General features: G+C 40.8%; 1 protein-coding gene across 4 annotated transcripts in view; it reads left to right on the forward strand.

The window, feature by feature from the left end:
* Positions 1-22,752, forward strand: part of CELF5 (CUGBP Elav-like family member 5) — a 114,190-nt gene that overhangs the window by 71,961 nt on the left and 19,477 nt on the right. For 3 of the 4 annotated variants that reach the window (XM_056518070.1, XM_056518069.1, XM_056518067.1), the window contains exons 3-5: positions 13,362-13,410; positions 17,554-17,712; positions 21,021-21,100. In XM_056518070.1, coding sequence (XP_056374045.1) covers positions 13,362-13,410; positions 17,554-17,712; positions 21,021-21,100 — 288 coding nt within the window. The remainder of the gene's footprint in view (positions 1-13,361; positions 13,411-17,553; positions 17,713-21,020; positions 21,101-22,752) is intronic. The other variant, XM_056518068.1, reaches the window with a different exon arrangement.

Genomic DNA, 22,752 nt, shown 5'->3' on the forward strand with positions numbered 1-22,752 from the left:
GTAATAGATTATTTCCACTAGGACAAAAATAGTGATTTTATATAAGCTGGGTTCACACAGTGCATTTTTCCCCATTTTGTTTATCATGATGATGCCTGGTAAAAACAGTTTTTTCTCAACCTTCCAAACACAATAAATATATAAAAATATGTGCAGTGTGAACCCAACCTAAATGTTGGGTGCCTGGAAGGTGTTCTACATCTCATTTAAAAATAGGGGTGCCTCACCTGTATGATCTGTCTGACATTTTGTGGAGCACAGATAAAGTATAATAGATGACAATCTGTTGTATCTATAACCAGACACATTTCCCTGCATTATCATGTATTAGCTGTAAGCCAGTTCACAGGTATGAGTTTACTAGCTCAGAACACAAGCGTGCTTCCTCTATCGCTGACAGGGTGCGACATGCATTCAGCCCCCTACTGACTGTTATTCTAGATTAGGCAGGAAAGAGGCTAATGACGTTTAACAGGCTGCTTCTTATTGTGGAAAGAGATATTGTACCTTGTAACGATTAGTGGTCACACCACTTCTATATACATTGATAGATATGTGTGTATTTTCTTTCATTTGTACGCTGCAGCTCTGAGGCCTGGACTCCACAAGACCCCTGACGGTGTCCTGTGGTATCTGGCACCAAGACATTTGCAATCGGTTCATCATGTTCAGTAATTTGCTAGGGGAACCTACATGGATCAGACTTGTTTTTCCAGCACATGCCACAGATGTTCAATTGGAATGAGATCTGGACTTTTAATGGGCACTGTCAGAATCAAAAACATTTTATATGTTGTACATCTAGGTAACATATAAATGAGTGATGTCATTACAAAGTACAATAAGTCCCACAAAGAACGAACCCTATAGATGGAAAATTGGAAGAGTTTTGGATTTTAAAAGGGGAGGAAATAAATGAACAGTCGCTGCGTTATTAAGGGGTTAACTATGCATTCACTTCCTCCCTGAGTCCGCTGTGCAGTGCTGGCTCTCTTCATCCAATCACTGCAGGCTGCTCTGTAACCCCTTCCTCTCTGTTTCTAAACAGGAGTCTGATAGACAGGACAGGAGTGAGCACAGAGAAGTGCTAATCCTTCCATCACTTACTGGGACAAAGTTTTTCTGTTATAAGAAAATATTTTTTTTTTTACATTTACGCCATTTACAGTGCAGTTTAACATTATATTTTAATAATTCAGACATTTACATACGTGGCAATACCACATATGTCTATTTTATTTTATTTTTTACATTATTTTATTTATAAATTGGAAAAGTGGGGTGATTCAAACTTTTATTAAGGGGAGGGGGTTATACACAGTTATTACATGGACATGGTCAGTTCCTTAACTGTGGTTTGACTGAAAAGAAATTCAAAAAGAAAAGAAATTCCTCTGTAGCATACAGCAGCTAAAAAGTACTGGAAGGATTAAGATTTTTTAATAGAAGTAATTTACAAATCTGTTTAACTTTCTGGCACCAGTTGAAAATTGTTTTCCACCAGAATACCCCTTTAGGATCACATCTAGTAGGCACTAACCACTTAAGGAAAACACTAAATGGCATTTTTTGGAGATGCTCTCATCAAGTTGTAGCCATTACAGTTTGGCCCCTGTCACACATTATTTTGCTGTTTACAGCACATCAACATCCAAGAACTGACTGTTCACCTGCCTAATATATCTTGCTTCGTGACAGTTATCATGTGATTTTCTTCTTCTGCCAGTTGTTTTAGGGTGATAGCCAATCAGTGGGTGTGTGTATTGTGTATAGAGGTGAATATATATAGATATATATATATACACACACACACACACACATACATACACAGTGCATTCGGAAAGTCGTCAGACACTTTAGCTTTTTTTTACATTTTGTTATGTTGCAGCCTTGCTCTAAAATAAAAAAGAAAAACAAGTTTTCCCCTTCAGTTTGCACTCAATACCTCGTAATGTTAAAACAGAATTTTAGATATTTTTACAAATTTATAAAAAAGAAAAAACTAAAATTTCGCATGGACATAAGTATTCAGACCCTTTGCTATGACACTGGAAATTTAGCTCTGGCTCCTTCCATTTCTCATGATCATGTCGGAGGTTTTTCTATATGTTCGTTGGAGTCACCTGTGGTAAATTCAGATGATTGGACATGACTTGGGAACACACAGCCCTGTCTATATAAGGTCTCACAATGAAAATGTATATCAGTTCCAAAACTAAGCCATGAGGTGAAAAGAACTGCCCATAGAGCTCAGAGACAGGATTGGGAGGAGGCACAGATTTGGGGAAGGGTACAAGAACATTTCTGCTTCACTTAAGGCTCCCAAGATCACAGCGGCCTCTATCTCTTAAAGGAGAGATTTTTGAAACAACCAGTTGTCTTACTAGAGCTGGCTGCCCCACCAAATTAAGTGATTGTGGAAAAGGGCCATGGTAAGAGAGGTGACCAAGAATCCAATGGTCACTCTGGATGAGAACCAAAGATCCTGTGTGCAGATGGGAGAAACTTCCAAAAGTCAACCATCAGTGGGCCACTCCACTCATCTTGGCTTTATGGCTAAGTGACCAGAAAGAAGCCTCTCCTCAGTAAGAAACACATGAAAGCCTGTCTGGAGTTTGCAAAAGAAGCACCTAAAGGACCCTTAGATTGTGAGAAACAAAATTCTCTGGTCTGATTTAAACCAAGATTGAACTGGCCTCAATTCTAAGCATCAGGAGGAAACCAGGCGCTGTTCATCACCTGCCATATACAGTGATGCATGGTGGTTGCACCATCATGATGTGGAGGTGTTTTCCAGCAGCTGAAACAGGGAGACTGGTCATGGTTGAGGAAAGGCTGAAGGGCGTAAATTACTGAAATATTCTTTATAAAAACCTGATCCAGTACCACAGCCCGGGCTGAAGGGTTGCCTTTCAACAAGACAATGACACAATGGGAGAGATTTTTTAAGACCTGTGCTTAGAAAAAGTTGACCAATTGCCCGTAGCAACCCATCAGATTGCTTCTTTAATTTTTCAGAGGCCTTTTCAAAAATTAAATAAGCAATGTGATTGGTTGCCATGAGAGACTGGTCGACTTAAACACAATTGAACCTGAAAGATCTTGAGATAATCTGCAGAGAATGGTAGATAATTCCTAAATCCAGGTGTGTAAACCTTGTGGTATTATACTTAAGAAGACAATGGCTGACATTTATCATGGTCTTTAGACTTTTTTGTGTCTAGACAAGGTGCAAAAAAGTCACAAGCAGGGTTTATTTGTGCCTTTTGGTTTACACATTTCTGCTGATTTTTTTGTTGCAATCCGCTGATTTTTACAATACACATGATATGGAAGGGTTTTATGAACTGCGCCTTTTTGTGAAAAGGCGCAAAAAAGGCGCAAAGCCACTGAAAAGTCTCTAAACTACACCAGCCCAGACTTAGCTTTTTGGTGTATGTGAACAGAGAAATTTCAGAAAATGTGACCTGCACTGTATCAAATGCTCTGTGACCATATAATACATTTGGTGCTCCTACACATTACAGCACACAAAAAGGTGTAGAAAATGCTTCTTACACCTACAATGATAAATGCTTCACTTACACCTACAATGATAAATGCCGGCCAATAGGCAGAAATCGCTACCAAAGGTGATTCAACTATGTACTGAGTAAATGGTCTGAATACTTATGTCAATGCTATATTTAGTTATTACTTTTTTAACGAATTAGCAAAGATTTGTAACATTCCTTTCTCTTTTTGTCATTATGGGGTATTGGGCGCAGAATCATGGGGGAAACTTGACTTTTTCATCTTAGTACAAGGCTGCAACATAACTAAATGGGAAATGGTCTGAAGATTTTTCAAATTCATTGTGTGTATATATATATATATATATATATATATATATATATATATATATATATGGTGTGCAGCACATTTAGACATGCACTATTCTGTGTGGCAGATATGATACATCACTACCCTAACTGTATTCACTTCCACAATTGTACAAAGCCTTTAGAGCCCCGTCTATGTGTTAGAGCCTTTTGTATATTATGCTACCAAATATTCCCCAGTGCTGGGGTTACATGCATGTATGTAGATCAGCAGTCACAAGCCTTTTCTATACACCTCTTTGGGTTATCCCTTTTCACAGAATGCATTTTACACAAGCACTCAAACACGGAAAAAAAAGAGGTACAAGTGGCGTGTGCCTCTAAGCGCTGGTTGCCACGGCGACAGTAAATGTCAGGTTCCATGCAGTGAATAGTCGTTTCCATGGTAACCCCATCCTTTTCAGAGAGGTGCTGTTATAGCTGGAGTGACAGGTCTGGGGGGAGGGGAGAGGTACATGGTAGCACGATGTGTGTGCAGTGTGGATGTCTGTCTGAGAATATATATGTTACCTTGCGTTATTGGTATACATTGCTATGCATGAGAAGACTCATGTAAAATATATTTCCAGGCATTGCTTGGCATTTTATGTGTGTGATAATGTGTACTAGTTACATGACTCTGCATGTTGTGTCTCTGTGTTTATTGATGGATTATAAATGGATTTCTCTATTTCAACTAGGAATAGTCATGTCATGCTGAACACTACAGTGCGTGCTGTGAAGGTATATTCCTATATCATATGTATACACAGATGTAGCAGAGCTACATTTCTCATCGCATATTGGCCCAAGTGTCGATGACTTGGCGGGGGATGCTTGGGATGTATACTGTGTAGAACCTAATGATGCCAGGCTTTATGTAGACTCCACATGTTCCTACTGATGCCATCTACATCTGTTCCTCTAAAGATAATATATCTTAGAACTGGGACCGTGCAGGGCATAAGGAGGTCTGCCTGTGCTTCCAGGGTATAAAGCAGCTGGGGACAAGCAGTTATGTGTTCTGAACTATATACAGTGACCCCCCGACCTACGATGGCCCCGAAATACGATCATTTCAACATGCGATGGCCTCTCAGAGGCCAACACATGTTGAAGGCAGCATCAACATACGATGCTTTTATATGTCGGGGCCATCGCATAAACGGCTATCCGGCAGCGCAGACTGCTTCAGCTGCCACCGGATAGCCCTTTACGGTGCCCCATGTGCTCCGGTGATGGTCTCCTACCTGTCCTTGGGGCTCCGGAGTGTCCTCTTCGGGATCCACTGCATCGTCGGCGCTCCCCATCGTCATCATCACGTCACTGTGCACGCCGTCCCGTCATCCTATAGGAGCGGCGTGCGTAGCGACGTGATGGCGGCGATGGAGAGCGAGGATGCCGGGGAAGCAGAGGCCTTGCCGGAGCGTCGGGGACACCCCGGGGACGTGGCGACAGCGATGGAGGGCAACATCCAGGGCAGCGGTGACTGTCCGGAGTTGCGGGGACAGGTGACGACAACTTCCTCTACCAGTGGTCTTCAGCCGGCAGACCTCCAGATGTTGCAAAACTACAACTTCTAGCATGCCCGGACAGCCAACGGCTGTCCGGGCATGCTGGGTGTTGTAGTTTTGAAACATCTGGAGGTCCGCAGGTTGCAGACCACTGTCCTATACTTTACATTGCATGGATCCCTCAACATACGATGGTTTCAACAAACGATGGTCCGTTTGGAACGGTTTACCATCGTATGTTGAGGGACCACTGCACTGAGTCCAAAGGCGGCCAGAGGAACATGGTCAGTGTTTGCCAATAAGAACGAGAGGAATTAAAAGGAAAAGACAGAGGAGGATAAAAAGAGCAAAGGGTGAAAAGGAGATAAAACGCTAGCTAGGCTGCCCCATGCAAACACAAAGAGCAGAATGACATGGGAGCAAGACCAAAATGATACAGTACAGAGCCAGTGACACAGAAATATAGAGAGACAGATGCAAAGCCTCAGGCAGAAGCTCAGAGACCTACACAAACAGACAGATAGAAAAAGCTGAGATATGTTTAGACAGTGATAAGCAAGCAGAAGAGAGAGCATGATATTCCGAGCAGAGAACAAGCGGGGGAAGCCGGACGGAACTTTATTTACTGTACTTTGAAGATGCACCCAGTTACAACAAGCCTGTCTACCCCCTTTGTTCTGCCCTATAAACACTGGAATTTAGAGACATTATAAAAACGAAATAATATTATGTAGTGCTGCCGACCGCCATCGAATCCGCCACCACATTACTATTGATTAAGAAGCCTAGATTGGGAGCGTACTGCCATTTATCAGGTATATTATGACACTAAAAGTGTCAGTGGGGGCACGCATCATTCAGCTGTGAATAATAGCACCTAGAGTGGCTCCATATGCAGAAATAGGTGTCATTTTATGATACAAACCGAAGAGGTGTCAGGTACAGAAAGGGTTTTAGAAATATGATAGTAAGTAGCTGTTATGTGTGGTCTCACCTGTGATGGCCATAAGACAATCTATATACCTGGATGTCACTTGGGGTATATACTAATGTAAACAACAATAAATAACGTGGTCTCAAATGGCTGGAGGTGCTCAATAGAGATGAGCGAACTTACAGTAAATTCGATTCGTCACGAACTTCTCGGCTCGGCAGTTGATGACTTATCCTGCACAAATTAGTTCAGCTTTCAGGTGCTCCGGTGGGCTGGAAAAGGTGGATACAGTCCTAGGAAAGAGTCTCCTAGGACTGTATCCACCTTTTCCAGCCCACCGAAAAGCTGAACTAATTTATGCAGGAAGAGTCATCAACTGCCGAGCCGAGAAGTTCGTGACAAATCGAATTTACTGTAAGTTCGCTCATCTCTAGTGCTCAACCCCAAATGCGGTTGTGCATTTATACTGTGGGAGCAGATCCTGCCCTTGTAGTCCGTTGTTAGGGGCGATCCCCAGCATAAAAATGCATACAATGGAGGATGCCTGCAGAGGACTACAAGTGCCACAATACCACAGTAGTGCACCTAAATTCCTGTATTGTATGTACTAATGTGACTGAAAGCTACTAATGTGCATTAAACATACAGGGTGGGCGGCTAGAAGTAACATATTAGGGGGCAGAAATGTCCATATGTACTGCCACAGCATAACCAGACTTTCTGAGAAACTATTTTACCGCCATAATGTAACACCTATAGCCATCTACTAGACCTCTGTATGGATCTTATCCTGGATGACTCTGACAGTATAAATAATAGCAGAACGCTTCATCCAGTGCTGCTTTACCAAAATATACTTCCCTAGAAGAGAATTTGGGAGAGACTTATCAAGCTGTCTTTAGGTATGGTCACGCGGTTATAAAAACCATGGGGGAGATGTATCTAAACTTGTGCAGAAGAATAGTAGACCAGTTGCCCATAGCAACCAATCAGATCGCTTCTTTCATTTTCCAGAAGCCTTTTTTTTTTAAATGAAAGAAGCAATCTGATTGGTTGCTATGGGCAACTGGTCATCTAGGTTTTCAACATACAAAAACACAAAAGCTCTGGGGATTTTTAAAAACGTGTTTTTGGGCGCTTCTCCCGTTTAAACCAGTGGGAGAGGAAAAACACGTTTTTGAGATGAAAATTAGCATGTTAAAATGTGTTGTTTTTTTTACTTTGCAAATATGCCCTTATAGTAAGATTCTCTTTGTTGGAAGACTTATCAAAAACTGAACATACCTTTACCCCTCCACCATGTTCTTTGGCTATAAAATGGCCGCAACTTTTATTAGTGGTGATTTCCATCTATTATGGAATATCCATTTAAAGGGGTACTCCGGTGGAATTCTTTTTTTTTTTTTTTTTTTTTTTTAAATCAACTGATGCCAGAAAGTTACAAAGATTTATAAATGATTTCTATAAAAAAAAATCTTTACCCTTCCAGTACTTTTAAGCGGCTGTATGCTACCGAGGAAATTCTTTTATTTTTGAATTTCTTTTTTGTCTTGTCCACAGTGCTCTCTGCTGACACCTCTGTCCGTGTCAGGAACTGTCCAGAGCAGCAAAGGTTTGCAATGGGGATTTTCTCCTGCTCTGGACATTTCCTGATACGGGCATCAGGTGTCAGCAGAGAGCACTGCGGACAACACAAAAAAGAAATTCAAAAAGAAAATAATTTCTTCTGTAGCATACAGCTGCTAAAAAGTACTGGAAGGGTAAAGATTTTTTAATAGAAGTCATTTACAAATCTGTTTAACTTTCTGGCACCAGTTGATTTTAAAAAAAATGTTTTCCACCAGAGTACCCCTTTAAGGCCCTTATACACATTACAAAAAGTCAGCAGAAGCCACCAATTTTGGCAGGACCCACTGGCTGTTGTGTATGATGGATGTGTATGAGGGTGTCCAGATAATTCCTTAACATATCATGTCAGGATCAGGCATATTGGATTTCAACCCCATACTTTTGTTCTCAGAGAGGTTAGTGCTTGGCCGAGCCAAATGTTCTGAGTATGGTGGGATCAGCACACTGAGGGGCAGATTTATCATTGCCATCCTGACCGAAATTCAGAGCAAAATTTTTCGCAGTTAGTTTTTGCACAAAAATTTTGCACAATTTCAAAATAGACAACATTGGCAAAAGTGACTGTGAAATGCAGTGCTTCATTCTTGACTATGCAGTGGTCGAGATGTATCTTTTTTTTAAAAAGGCGCAAAAATAAAAACACCAATTCATACCACCTCTGCCTTGCCGTAGAAAAATGACATCCTACAGCAAGTTCTAAGTAGTTTTCTTTATGCAAAATTTATTTAAGTCTGTGGACCGTTTTGATAAGTTTGGCACACATAAGCCAAAAACATAGCAAATAAAAAAGGCTGTGAAGTAGCTGTACACAGACACATATTGATAAATCTCCCCCTGAGTGCCTATGAGTACAGTACATGTATGCCTATCATGTACCAGTGGTCCCTCAACATATGATGGTAATCCGTTTCAAATGGACCATCGGTTGTTGAAACCATCGTAAGTTGAGGGATCCGTGCAATGTAAAGTATAGGACAGTGGCCTACAACCTGCGGACCTCCAGATGTTGCAAAACTACAACACCCAGCATACCCGGACAGCCAACGGCTGTCCAGGCATGCTGGGAGTTGTAGTTTTGCAACATCTGGAGGTCCGCAGGTTGAAGACCACTGGTATTGGAGGTTATACTCATGTGTCCCCGCCGCTCCGGACCGTCACCGCTCGTCACCGCTGCCCTGGATGTCGCCTTCCATCGCTGTCGCCGCATCCCCGGGGTGTCCCTGATGCTCTGGCAAGGCCTCTGCTTCCCTGGCATCCTCGATCTCCGTCGCCGCCATCACATCACTACGCACGCCTCTACTATTGGATGACGGGACGGCGTGCGCAGCGATGTGATGACGACGATGGAGAGCATCGACGATGCAGGGGATCCCGAAGAGGACGCACCGGAGCCCTGAGGAAAGGTAAGTGATCGTCAGCGGAGCACACGGGGCACCGTAAACGGCTATCCGGCACCAGCTGAAGCAGTCTGCGCTGCCGGATAGCCGTTTTTGCGATGGCCCCGACATACAAAAGCATCGTATGTTGATGCTGCCTTCAACATACGATGGACGCTGAGAGGCAATCATATGTTGAAATGATCGTATGTCGGGGCCATCGTAGGTCGGGGGGTGGGGGTCACTGTATGCCTCTAATAATAATAGACAAATTAATACAATAACATTTATGTTACAAGAAGGACGGAAAGTATTTTTGCCGTTTACTTCTGGTGATACAAAGATATAGCAAATGAAGCTATGTGAACACATCCTGCTATGAGAATAATACCACCTCAAGGGTTCCCCCTATATCCAAGAAAACGAATGGGAGGAGCGGCCATTACTCATATCGGCTCACTATATTGCAAGGGTCATTTCAGACTTGATGTGAACGGCGGTAACGCAGACATTGTGGCTGTTGTAACGGTGTGCAGAGCTGTGATCATCACTTATGCTGGGACTTGTACCCCATGACACATACGGAGGGAAGCTTTCTTGCAGTATTCCATGCTTTAACAGGGCATATCATTTACATGAGAAAAGCTTTTCACAAATTCATAGTGTTAGCGGTAAGTAAACAACTCGTGCTTGTTTTCTGAGGGAGCAGAGACGAGCTGTTATCAGAAAAGGGGACATCGCATATTAACCCTGTAACACGCCCTCCTGGAAGCTAGATTTGTCTTTATAGAGATGCCTAGGGGGAAAATGCCATGCCCAGAGTGTGCTACATTTCGATTGAAAAAACATCACAAACCAAAATGCTTTGTATGTAGCACATTTTATAGACATTTTCTACACTTTAAAATATTTCAGGTACGTAAAAAACTAATTTTTCATTAAAATCTCTGTGTGAAACCAGACCAAGAGTGGCATAAAAGAGTAGTATAACATTTTTGGAGATATTGGTGCTCATTTTTTGACACCACCCTAAGGCTAGGTTTCCACTTGGCAGTTTTTTTTGTTTTGTTTTTTTAACCGCCACTTTTGAGCCAAAGCCAGACCAAAAGTGCTGCAGCCAGATGTTATCTGGGATTCGATAAGAAAATATAAAATACCATACTACCAATGTTTTGTTTTTGTAGGGTTTTGTCACCCTTTTAGTGACATTTTTACACTCAGTGGTAGTCTTACCAAATTGCAGAATGTTCTGGGTATGGTTATCTTTCCAAGGAATCTTTCCTCCCATAGACTTACATACTTACTTACAAAAACCCATTTTGTGAATGCCCAAATGACAATAACTGCATCAGAGAGGAGGAAAATGGGGCAGATGTCTGTAGAGCAAATGCTTGAAATTAAAGGGGTACTCCGGTGAAAACCTTTTTTCTTTTAAATCAACTGGTGACAGAAAGTTAAACATATTTGTAAATTACTTCTATTAAAAAATCTTAATCCTTCCTGTACTTATTAGCTGCTGAATACTACAGAGGAAATTCTTTTCGGAATGCTCTCTGATGACATCACGAGCACAGTTCTCTCTGCTGACGTTATTATAACACTTTATTTATTGTTGTCCTTAGTGGGATTTGAACCCAAGCCCCCAGCACTGCAAGGCAGCAGTGTTAACCACTGAGCCAACATGCTGCCCTTGGCATACATCTGCTATGCATGGTTGCTATAATGGACAGAGGTGTCAGCAGAGAGCACTGTGCTCGTGATGTCATCAGTGTTCCAAAAAGAAAGGAATTTCCTCTGTAGCATTCAGCAGCTAATAAGTACTGGAAGGATTAAGATTTTTTAATAGAAGTAATTTATAAATATGTTTAACTTTCTGCCACCAGTTGATTTAAAAGAAAAAAGGTTTTCACCGGAGTACCCCTTTAAGGTAAATTATTTTATAGATGGAAAAAATGTATGTGAAGGGAGGCTTATGGTTGGAATGAGATGTGTAGTTTCAATGGCAGTTTTTCTACCAAAGTTGTATTTAAATATAAAGTAATGATCCACCTTTGGCTTTGGATCAAAAAACGACCTCAAGAATTACATGTGTGTCTTCACACTAAATGGCGTTATGTGTGAGTGAGAGATAGACAGACAGATATTCCTGCTTCACACAGACTTTCGTATGTTTTTTTTTTTTTTGTTTTTTTTTTTTTAATCCCTTGTAAGAACTGGCAATCATTTCAAGCATTTTTTTGGGGAGTATTTTAACAAATGTTTTTGGTGGCTTTTTTGTTTTTATTCTTTTGTAACATTCTGCTGTTTTCTAAATCCTGTAGAAAACCTATGTGTAAAAAGGACCCAAAGAAAGCAACAAAACACCAGAAAATAGCACAAAGAAAAATACATTGTTTGTAGAAGGCTAATGTTTAACTTTTTACACTTTTTTTGTAACATCTGTCTGCAGCATTTATAGGCAAATTCTGCGGAATATCACGCAGAATATATTGGCATCTATGGGGACCTAGGAATCCTAGGAATGTTTGCTTGGTCCTAGGAAGTATTCTGTAGAGTAAACCAGGATAAAAGGAACAAACTTGGAGACATATACAAGACACGCGAATGTCCCATGTGAGAATTGATACATACAGGCCCGGCTCCGACCTAGCAGCTGCGGCGGGCCCGGCTATTTAAAATAAAAAAATAGATTTTCTTTTTTTAAAGCTTTTATGTGACAGGCGGCAGACAGCGGGCTCTTTTCCCGGCCGGGCCTTCGGACCACGGCTGAATGGACCGGCCGGTCAGTCCGCCCCTGGATACATACCATATTTTATTACACAGTTGTGTGGGTTTACCTATCAATATTATTTAACAATTTGTGCACTCTGGGTAACTCTCTTTTTTTTGTGGGTTTGTGGTGAAGTGTCTTTGTGTTTTTTCTGAATGGAGGTATTGACCTGTCCATATGCATTGTCTTAAAAGGAAAAAACATTTATAGAGATTAAAAAAACAACAACAATGTACAACCTTTACCAAACTGGAAACTAAGTTAACATTATACAGACAATAAATAAGTAAGGAGCTCTACAAAATTGCCAGATAAATTGTATCTATGTGGTAATTGTGACATACTGTATAAAAGTGAACCTATGCTGTATTGGGAACCTGTCATGTTGAACAAGCAGAGCATACTGATATGAAAGGAATTGGAAAATAAGGGGGTGGTCCCTTCTGTGCATGCTCATACAGGGAATCATTGAGTGACTCTGCCCACTGGACTCCTAAATCAAGTCATTTGGATTGATGAATTACAAGTTATACTGAATCTTGCCATAACTCTCCTCCTCTATATATTATACAGCGGGTTCATGGTAACAGGTTTAATAGGTGGAGCTCCTGTAGTCCTGATAAGACCCTAATTTCTTGACTGCATTGCCCAGTATATCACTTTCTGCATGGAAGGGGAAATATTGAATCTTTGATCCATGACTAATAGAATGTAGTATATATACAGCTGCTATGGAGTTTTCTATCTGGCTATCTTGTTGTGGGACGGTATGAATAATACTAAAATTTAGATATAAAATTGTCTGGGGGAACTGGTTGCTGGTTTCACATGAATGTTGAAGAATAGTATATCTCTACAGGGTCTCCACCAAAAACCTAAACTAGCATTTTTTTAATTTTTTTTTTACTAAATCAGCCAATGTTCCTGAGTTATTTTCCTTATTACATTTATGGATGGTAAACCTGATCTGGAGTAACTTTGTATGATGGTCTTAGCCTTTAGTGAAGTTATCCTAACAAACCTATACTTTTTAAATGATTGTGCTGATAGTTGTATGATGCTCACAGGTCAGATGGAACGTGGATGTCTAATTGTTACACAAGTATTATCTGTAAACACAATTCTCTGTACAATACATCTTTGTATATCCACAATACAGTCCAAACACTTAGATTTGACCCATATCTTCTTTTCAAGACAAAAATAAAAACTTATTGAGTGGGTAATGGCTAAAGGTTTGGGTAAGAAACATTTATCCCAAGTGTTCTCTGGTTCCAGATGGCACGACCAATTCAGGTGAAGCCAGCAGACAGCGAGAGTCGGGGAGGTATGTATCCTGTTAGACTACCCCTTATCCGGGTTCCAGCAGTGTGTTCTGCTCATTGTTGAAGGATCCATCACCATCCAGAACTGTCTGTTCATTAATGACATTGATTCCCAGCATGTTCATTATCAATGTGCGGATACATGGTGTCATTATACAACACAGTATGTTCATTATTACAGCATCGTACCGTGAGGCACAACCATCATCAATGTGTACATACTCATCATCATTATCTATAGAGTTAATAGCCTAAAGCATGATAGATGGCACTCGGTCAACACAGTTGTCAGAAACATAGGTGCTTTGATCATATTTGCTAAATATTCATGTATCATTGCCAACTTGACATGGTTTGCTACCAATTCTGCAACCGTAATCTTTTATTTTGTGCAGGGTATTTAGGCTGGGTTTACACGCTATAATTCTGTCCATGTCGGACATACAATCATTTACAATCAGAATGCAAGGGTTTTGGATGTGAAGGATTTCCTCCTACCTATGATCTTCATGAGGCTAATACTAAGAGAACAGTCATCCCTATGTTGACTACTAAAGCAGTTTCCTGCTTACATACAGAAAACGGGAGATTTCAACTAGTTGGATCTCTCGCAAAAAAATTATAGTGTGTTTACCTAACCCTAACAATGCAAGGCAACATTGCACATCAGTTTACAAGGCAGTGTATCCATTATCACTCAATGTATCATCATTTGGGCAAGTGCTTTCATTGCTGGTCATACACAGAAAGATTTTACGACAAAAACCAAGCAGACCATGAGTCTATAAAAAGGCATGTATAAGTGACAAACAATTATGGTCGGGAAAAGCTATGTGGTTTCTACATCAACCTTTTATGTTAGTAATCAAAACATTTGGGTTACACTTAACCTACATGCAGTATATATATAAATGTGGGCCATATGTTGTTACAGCCATTTTTGCTAAAGTGACAATTGGCTTCAGTTTTCAGATAGTGATGGCCCACTATTATTTTTTCAGCATACTGAGCCAAAAACAAAGAAACATAGAAATAATTCTAAGGTGGCAACCGGTATAGTGGTCACTTATTTCTTAAGGAGAGCCCATGGCTTCTCCTGACTTGCCTGTTTCAGTTAATATTTGTATTCAGTGTAAAATAAGAATCATGGAACATCTTTTCTTGTAGATCCTTGTTGTGCTATTCCTTTGTGATGTTGTCACTAGAAATATGACTTAATAGGTGTTATCAGATGGTGTGTCCCTACAATGTCTGGAACGGTCAACGTTGATCGAATAGTCTCCTACAGTGTAGACAAGATGCCTCAGATGGTAACACCCAGTTGGCTATTTAGGAATGGCACATCGTAGAGCTATAAGAAAAGATGTTCCAGAATTGTCATTTTACAGGGATTACAAGTACCTGTATTTGCAGAAACAGGGCACTTTAACTAAACAGAAAAATGCAAGTATCTCTGCAAATAAAACAACTCCTGGTTAACCAATATTTCCTCTTTTAGGCTTTTTTTTAGTTTTTTTCCATCTCTGAAATAATAGGTATACAGTGGTAGATAGTAGGGAACCCCTGTGCAAGAACAGTATATAGAACCCTTGTTAATTATCAACATAAGGAGATAATCAGGAAGCTACTTACTATAGCCTATTAGACTATCCTTTATCTGGTGGATCAGAATCCCACAGCAATTTTGAGCTAAAGCAGCCATATTCCTTTAGATAGTGAGAGGAAATATATATTTTTTTATATGGCATTGGACCTAGACATATAGGACTCCTGTGCAAATATATAGCACGTGTGCCCCTGAGATAGTAAGATGCATTCACTTGTTCTGGTGTAAACAATGAGGTCAGCTGTATTATTACAGTAATAATAAACATAATAATAAATCTTAATAGTAGTAGTAGACATTCTATAGAAAATCAAGGAAATTGACTCCCTTTTGTATTGGCGGGGGAGGGGTGCAGATTTCATCTCTATGACCTGTCATTGTCTGCTTGCCTCTAGTCAGAGCATCTTTCCATGTATGATAAAGCAATGAAAGAGATTTCTGGCTGGCTGGGGGGGGGGTATAGTTAGTAAAAGGCTGCTATGGTTTTGTAGCATGTCATAAAGGACTATCGGCATCGCCATGCAGAAAGTTGTACCCATTACTCATTCTATCCTTTGTAAACAGCACCGTCCTAAACACTGATGTCCATACCCTGCACGGGCCATTGTGTTCATGTGTATCTGATCTTCCTGGGGCCTCATGTCATTTCTATATTTGTGTATATCGTCTGTGATGTATATGTGGGTATACTGTGGAGCAATGAATGACTATTCAGTGTGTTTGGATACTCATTATCATGATACAATCCTGCGTCCCCACATTCCTCTGCTTAGTCCAGCCTCCCTGACCTGGTTTTGCCAGCTCTGTCTGCAGCAGCTGAGCGCTCCCTAAACCCTTACAAAATACATCACCACCGCCTTGGCACGCCGCGTGCCGGCACTGCCCATTGTCATGGCAACCAGATGCAGCTTCCAGCTTCAAACACAAATTTTCATGGTTGCTGGACAGCATGTGAAATTGCCAATCAGAGGGTGAAGAGAAAGAGAAGAGGAGGGGGGCTCTTGTGGGAGAGTGGGGGGGGGGGGGCTAGTGTGCATCTGTGTGGAGGGAGATTGTGAGAGAAGAGAGCAACAGAGCATGCAAGATGGGAGGGCGGGGGAGGAGGATGCTCTGTGCAGCATGTGTGTGCATGGGGGGAAGGGGGGGCTCTATCAGCTGTGTCTACTATGTCAGTGCAATATTGTGCAATGTTTAGTGGGTCATTGACATTTGTGTGCCATTCTGCATGAATATGTATTACACCATTCAATATACGGCCAAATGCAAAACCTTATATTGTCATTTTAATTGCATGTGAGCATATGGCATATGTGCCCATCTAAACCATATGTGGAATATGTGCATGCAAATATATGTAGAGAAAATGTACAAAAACAGTATTGGTCCACCACTGCATCCATTGTGTTTTATGCTCACCCAAATGTCACTTTCTGTACATGATATACTCTATGCGTCTGATTCTTTAGGCATGTACAGTATATCAGTATAATGCATGTATTATCATTATGTTGACATATTTATTTCCTGTACATACATTTTATAACTTTATTTCCTAGGGTACCAGGATTATGTAGGTTAAAATGAATATGTTTTATAAAAGACAGAAAAAGGCAAAGAATTCCCTATTAGCTAGTGAAGATGTCTATATTTATGTGAACATAATACTCCAGCCACTTTATTGTAGCCAGTAAAATATGGGCACCTTGACCAAGCAGGCATTAAAACACAGTCCGAGGCCTCGTGGCCAGAGCCACCGTTGCTTAGTCGGAGCACTATTAAAAGGGGTATTCCAGGCCAAAACTTTTTTTTATATATCAACTGCCTCCGGAAAGTTAAACAGATTTGTAAATTACTTCTATAAAAAAAATCTTAATCCTTCCAATAGTTATTAGCTTCTGAAGTTGTTTTCTGTCTAACTGCTCTCTTATGACTCACGTCCCGGGAGCTGTGCAGCTCCTATGGGGATATTCTCCCATCATGCACAGCTCCCGGGACGTGACATCATCATTGAGCAGTTAGACAGAAAACTTCAGAAGCTAATAACTATTGGAAGGATTAAGATTTTTTAATAGAAGTAATTTACAAATCTGTTTAACTTTCCGGAGCCAGTTGATATATATAAAAAGGTTTTGCCTGGAATACCCTTTTAAGGTCTGGGCATGGGAAGAGATGGAAGAGATGCAAGTGATATCTGATCTATGGTCTTTACCTAATGTGTCCTAGCAATAATGGTAGGTTGGGGCCTATGACCTTTAATGCTCGGTGTCCTGATTTCATATGAACAGTTACACTGGATAACAGTCTAGTTACTGTTGCTATATGTCACCACTAGTTTGTGGGTTGAAGACTGTGGTGGTTTCTGAAAACCTTTGAGAGAAAACCAGACTTAGTAGAACATTGCTTTGCAGTATGTTAGTATATAATGTTAGTATATATCACGATATGTTTTTGAGGTATGTCTCCTTAATTATTCATTACCAATTCAAATTTAGGATTTGTAAGTTTGTCATTTTTCTTACCAAATAACCTATGTGACAAGGTGGCGCTAACCTGACACTTGGGGCCACAGGTGATCGCAAGCTGTTTGTGGGGATGCTCAGCAAACAGCAGTCAGAAGAAGAGGTGACCAGCATGTTCCAAGCCTTTGGCTCAATTGAGGAGTGTTCTGTTCTCCGAGGACCTGATGGCAGTAGTAAAGGTAAAACCACCAAAAAGGAAGTACTATTTGTTTACAGCAGGCTTAGTTTCAGTATATTCTGTATAGCTGGCATACAATTAATAGTTTCTGTTCTGAAACTCCAAGTGCAGTTTTACCTATATATTTTTTCTACGCAGCCTGTTTTAGAATTGTTACTTTGTTCTTTTCTTATGAAGACATACAGTCATGGCCGTAAATGTTGGCACCCCTGAAATTTTTCAAGAAAATGAAGTATTTCTCACAGAAAAGGATTACAGTAACACATGTTTTGCTATACACATGTTTATTCCCTTTGTGTGTATTGGAACTAAACCAAAAAAGGGAAGAAAAAAAGCAAATTGGACATAATGTCACACCAAACTCCAAAAATGGTCTGGATAAAATTATTGGCACCCTTTCAAAATTATGGAAAAATAAGATTGTTTCAAGCATGTGATGCTCCTTGAAACTCACCTGGGGCAAGTAACGAGTGTGGGCAATATAATATTCACACCTGAAAGCAGATAAAAAGGAGAGAAGTTCACTTAATCTTGGCATTGTGTGCCTGTGTGTGCCACACTAAGCATGGACAACAGAAAGAGGAGAAGAGAACTGTCTGAGGACTTGAGAACCAAAATTGTGGAAAAATATCAATAATCTCAAGGTTACAAGTCCATCTCCAGAGATCCAGATTTGCCTTTGTCCACAGTGCACAAAATTATCAAGAAGTTTTAAACCCATGGCACTGTAGCTAAACTCACTGGGCGTGGATGGAAGAGAACAATCATGAAAGGTGTCAACGCAGGATAGTCCAGATGGTAGATAAGCAGCCCCAAACAAGTTCCAAAGATATTCAAGCTGTCCTGCAGGCTCAGGGAGCATCAGTGTCAGGGAGCATAATTTTGCCAAAATAAATTTGAGTAGGCCAAAATCCTTCTGGGAAAACGTCTTGTGGACAGATGAGACCAAGATAGAGCTTTTTGGTAAAGCATATCATTCTACTGTTTACCAAAAACGGAATGAGGCCTACAAAGAAAAGAACACAGTACCTACAGTGAAATATGGCACTGGGTGCCTTGAATGTGTGAAAGACATCATGAAATCTGAGGATTACCAACGGATTTTGGGTCGCACTGTACAGCCCAGTGTCAGAAAGCTGGGTTTGCATCCAAGATTTTGGGTCTCCCAGTAGGACAATGACCCCAAACATACATCAAAAAGCACCCAGAAATGGATGGCAACAAAGCGCTGGAGAGTTCTGAAGTGGCCAGCAATGAGTCCAGATCTAAATCCCATTGAACACCTGTGGAGAGATCTTAACCCCTTAAGGACCAAGGACGTACTGGTACGTCCTTGGTCCTGCTCTTCTGATATAACGCGGGGTTACACAGTAACCCCGCGTCATATCACTGCGGGCCTGGCGTCATAGTGAAGCCGGGACCCGCCTCTGCGCGGCTAAAAGTGAAAGTTCCCGGCTAGAGCTCAGTCGGGCTGTTCGGGATAGCCGCGGCTAATCGCGGCATCCCGAACAGCTGACAGGACAGCGGGAGGGCCTCTTCCTGCCTCCTCGCTGAGATCCAGGCATGAGCAGTCATGCGGCAGAATCGTTGATCACTGGTTTCTTATGAGAAACCAGTGATCAGCATAGGAGATCAATGTGTGCAGTGTTATAGGTCCCTCCTCCCCTATTAAAAGTTTGAATCACCCCCCTTTTCCAATAAAAAAACACAGTGTAAATAAAAATAAACATATATGGTATCACCGCGTGCGGAAATGTCAGAATTATAAAAATATATAATTAATTAAACCGCTCGGTCAATGGCGTGCGCGCAAAAAAATTCCAAAGTCCAAAATAGTGCATTTTTGGTCACTTTTTATATCATTTAAAAATGAATGAAAGCGATCAATAAGTCCTATCAATGCAAAAATGGTACCGTTAAAAACTTCAGATCACGGCGCAAAAAATGAGCCCTCATACCGCCCCATATATGGAAAAATAAAAAAGTTATAGGGGTCAGAAGATGACAATTTTAAACGTATTAATTTTCCTGCATGTAGTTATGATTTTTTCCAGAAGTCCGACAAAATCAAACCTATATAAGTAGGGTATCATTTTAATCATATGAACCTACAGAATAAATATCAGGTGTCATTTTTACCGAAAAATGTTCTACGTAGAAACGGAAGCCCCCAAAATTTACAAAACAGCGTTTTTTTTTTCAGTTTTGACGCATAATGATTTTTTTTCCCGTTTCACCGTAGATTTTTGGCCAAAATGACTGACGCCATTACAAAGTAGAATTAGTGGCGCAAAAAATAAGCCATCATATGGATTTTTAGGTGCAAAATTGAAAGAGTTATGATTTTTTAAAGGCAAGGAGCAAAAAACGAAAATGCAAAAACGGAAAACCCCCCGGTCCTTAAGGGGTTAAAATTGCTGTTGGGAAAAGGCGCCCTTCCAATAAGAGAGACCTGGAGCAGTTTGCAAAGGAAGAGTGGTCCAACATTCCGGCTGAGAGGTGTAAGAAGCTTATTGATGGTTATAGGAAGCGACTGATTTCAGTTATTTTTTCTAAAGGGCATGCAACCAAATATTAAGTTAAGGGTGCCAATAATTTTGTCCAGCCCATTTTTGGAGTTTGGTGTGACATTATGTCCAATTTGCTTTTTTTTCCTCCTTTTTTGGTTTAAAGGGGTTGTGCGCTGCCCTGCAGTTCGGAGCTCCGCTCACAGCGTCCGGAAGTTCATTACTCCGAACGCTGTGTGCAGGCTTCCTTGTTCGCAGCCGCCGGGTGTGATGTCACGCCTGGCCCCTTCGTGACGTCTCGCCCGCCCCTTCGTGACGTCTCGCCCGCCCCCTCAACGAAAGTCTATGGGAAGGGGGCACGACCACTGTCATGCCCCCTTCCCATAGACTTTGGTAGAGGGGGCGGGTGTGACGTCACGAGGGGGGCGAGACATCACGAAGGGGCCGGGCGTGACGTCACGCCCAGCGGCTGCGAACACGGAAGCCTGCACACAGCGTTCGGAGTAATGAACTTCCGGACGCTGTGAGCGGAGCTCCGAACTGCAGGGCAGCGCACGACCCCTTTAATTCCAATACACACAAAGGGAATAAACGTGTATAGCAAAACATGTGTTACTGCAATCCTTTTCTGTGAGAAATACTTTCAAAAAATTTCAGTGATGACAACATTTACGGCCATGACTGTATATGTATACGTATGTAAAATGTATTAATTTACTCTTTTAATATTAAACAGAGTTCCATCCATTGTTGCCTTTATCCGTATGCTTTCTATTTATACGATATACCCATATGTTTCCAGGCTGTGCTTTTGTCAAGTTCTCGTCTCATGCTGAGGCTCAGGCAGCGATACATGCTCTACATGGGAGTCAAACAATGCCAGTAAGTATTCTGTTCTCTAGTCATAGCTCAGGTATCCCAATATGTATGGATGAGTATACATGACAGCTTTACCTGTGAGTCTGTCATCTTTATTATGCTTGACCAACAGTATATATTGGAAACAATGCTTGTAAGAAATAACATATATAAAATTGTATCAGAGAATAACAAAATGTTAATTTTATTATCTTAAATATCAAATTATTGTTTGGTTCCAATAATGAAGTCAGTCTTTAACTAATTCAATCTCAACTAGACCAACTCGATAAGATTGTGATACAATGGAACCCCAATAAAACCATACAATACACTTCTAAAAATGGAAAAATTTTAGCCAAAATAATGGAGGCGATTGTCCTCTTTAAATTAGAAGAAAGGTTGAGCCTTTTGTGTTGCCAGAAATGGAACCACATCTGCATCAGAGCTCCGTCCGGGAGCTCCGCCTCAGAGTCTGTTTCAGTGACAAATAACAGACTTGGATTGTCTGTTGCCTTATGGGTCCCGATGGGTCCCATTGGCTTTGAATGAAGTACATTGGGTTTCCATATGGTGTCTGTTGTTCTGCAGGAGTTGAACAGAAGAAATAAATGGACTGTTATTTAAATGGAATCAGCAAATGGAGTTCCCCTGAACAGAGCTTGATGCTGGTGTGAACCCAGCCTTATCTATGGGCTGTGTCTGGTACTGCAGCACATCGCTATATCTAATGTCACTGTTATAGTACAGTATTGTTAGATGCATGTATGCTATTTACGCTTTTGTCCACAGATTTGGATGGTCACTCATGTCTTACCTGATTCCCTTAGGACCTGTTTATAATCTGTTTTCTCCTTACATGTTGGGCAGTCTTTAAGTAAAAAAAATACTACTTTTTCAATATGCTAAAGGGGTTATCCAGGGTTACTATAAACAACACCATACATGTTTTCTGTGTGTAATATTACAGTTCATTTACACTGAAGTGAGTGGAGCTGAGTAGTAATACCACACGCAACCTGATGGCAGGTGTAGTGCTGTTTTTGGAAAAAAATATGTTTTTTTTTGCAATCCTATATAACTCATTAATAAGCACTAAATTGAACAAAAGAAATGGAAAATATGGTTTTATGTGATGTGTATGTTGAGGGACGTACTTGACAAGTAACAGACTTGGATTGCAACTTTAATGGCAGCTGTTTTCCAAGCTAACATCCTACCTTTCTAACAAAAAAAAGCCGCCTGCTTCTAGTTTGTGAGAATATTAAACTGAATAAAAAGTCAGAATACTTTTTTAGGCTTTAAAGGTACTGTCTTCTTTTCAAATATCTTTTATGGATCTAAAAGTAGGGATGGGAGGTTCTCCAGTCAGGATCCCCATCTATTAGTGAAGGACATCATCGCTCTGGAGCATCTGTCACATCCATGTGTTACATATACAGGTCATTGATTTCAATAAGGACACAAATAAGGATTTGTTTCTTCTTTGGTGATGCTGAAGGGAATTAAACATTTGCTGCTAGCTTCCCCCACAGTGTTTCTGATCGATGTGGGTCCCAGCAGTTGGACATCCTGTCATCAGCTTTTCATTGTGGCCTTATGGAGCATACAAAGTAGAGAATGCATTTTACCTACATTTTTGAGAAAAATAATTCACTAGCAGTCTATGGTGACTC

This window comes from Hyla sarda, chromosome 1 (genome assembly GCF_029499605.1).
Source record: "Hyla sarda isolate aHylSar1 chromosome 1, aHylSar1.hap1, whole genome shotgun sequence".
NCBI lineage: Eukaryota > Metazoa > Chordata > Amphibia > Anura > Hylidae > Hyla > Hyla sarda.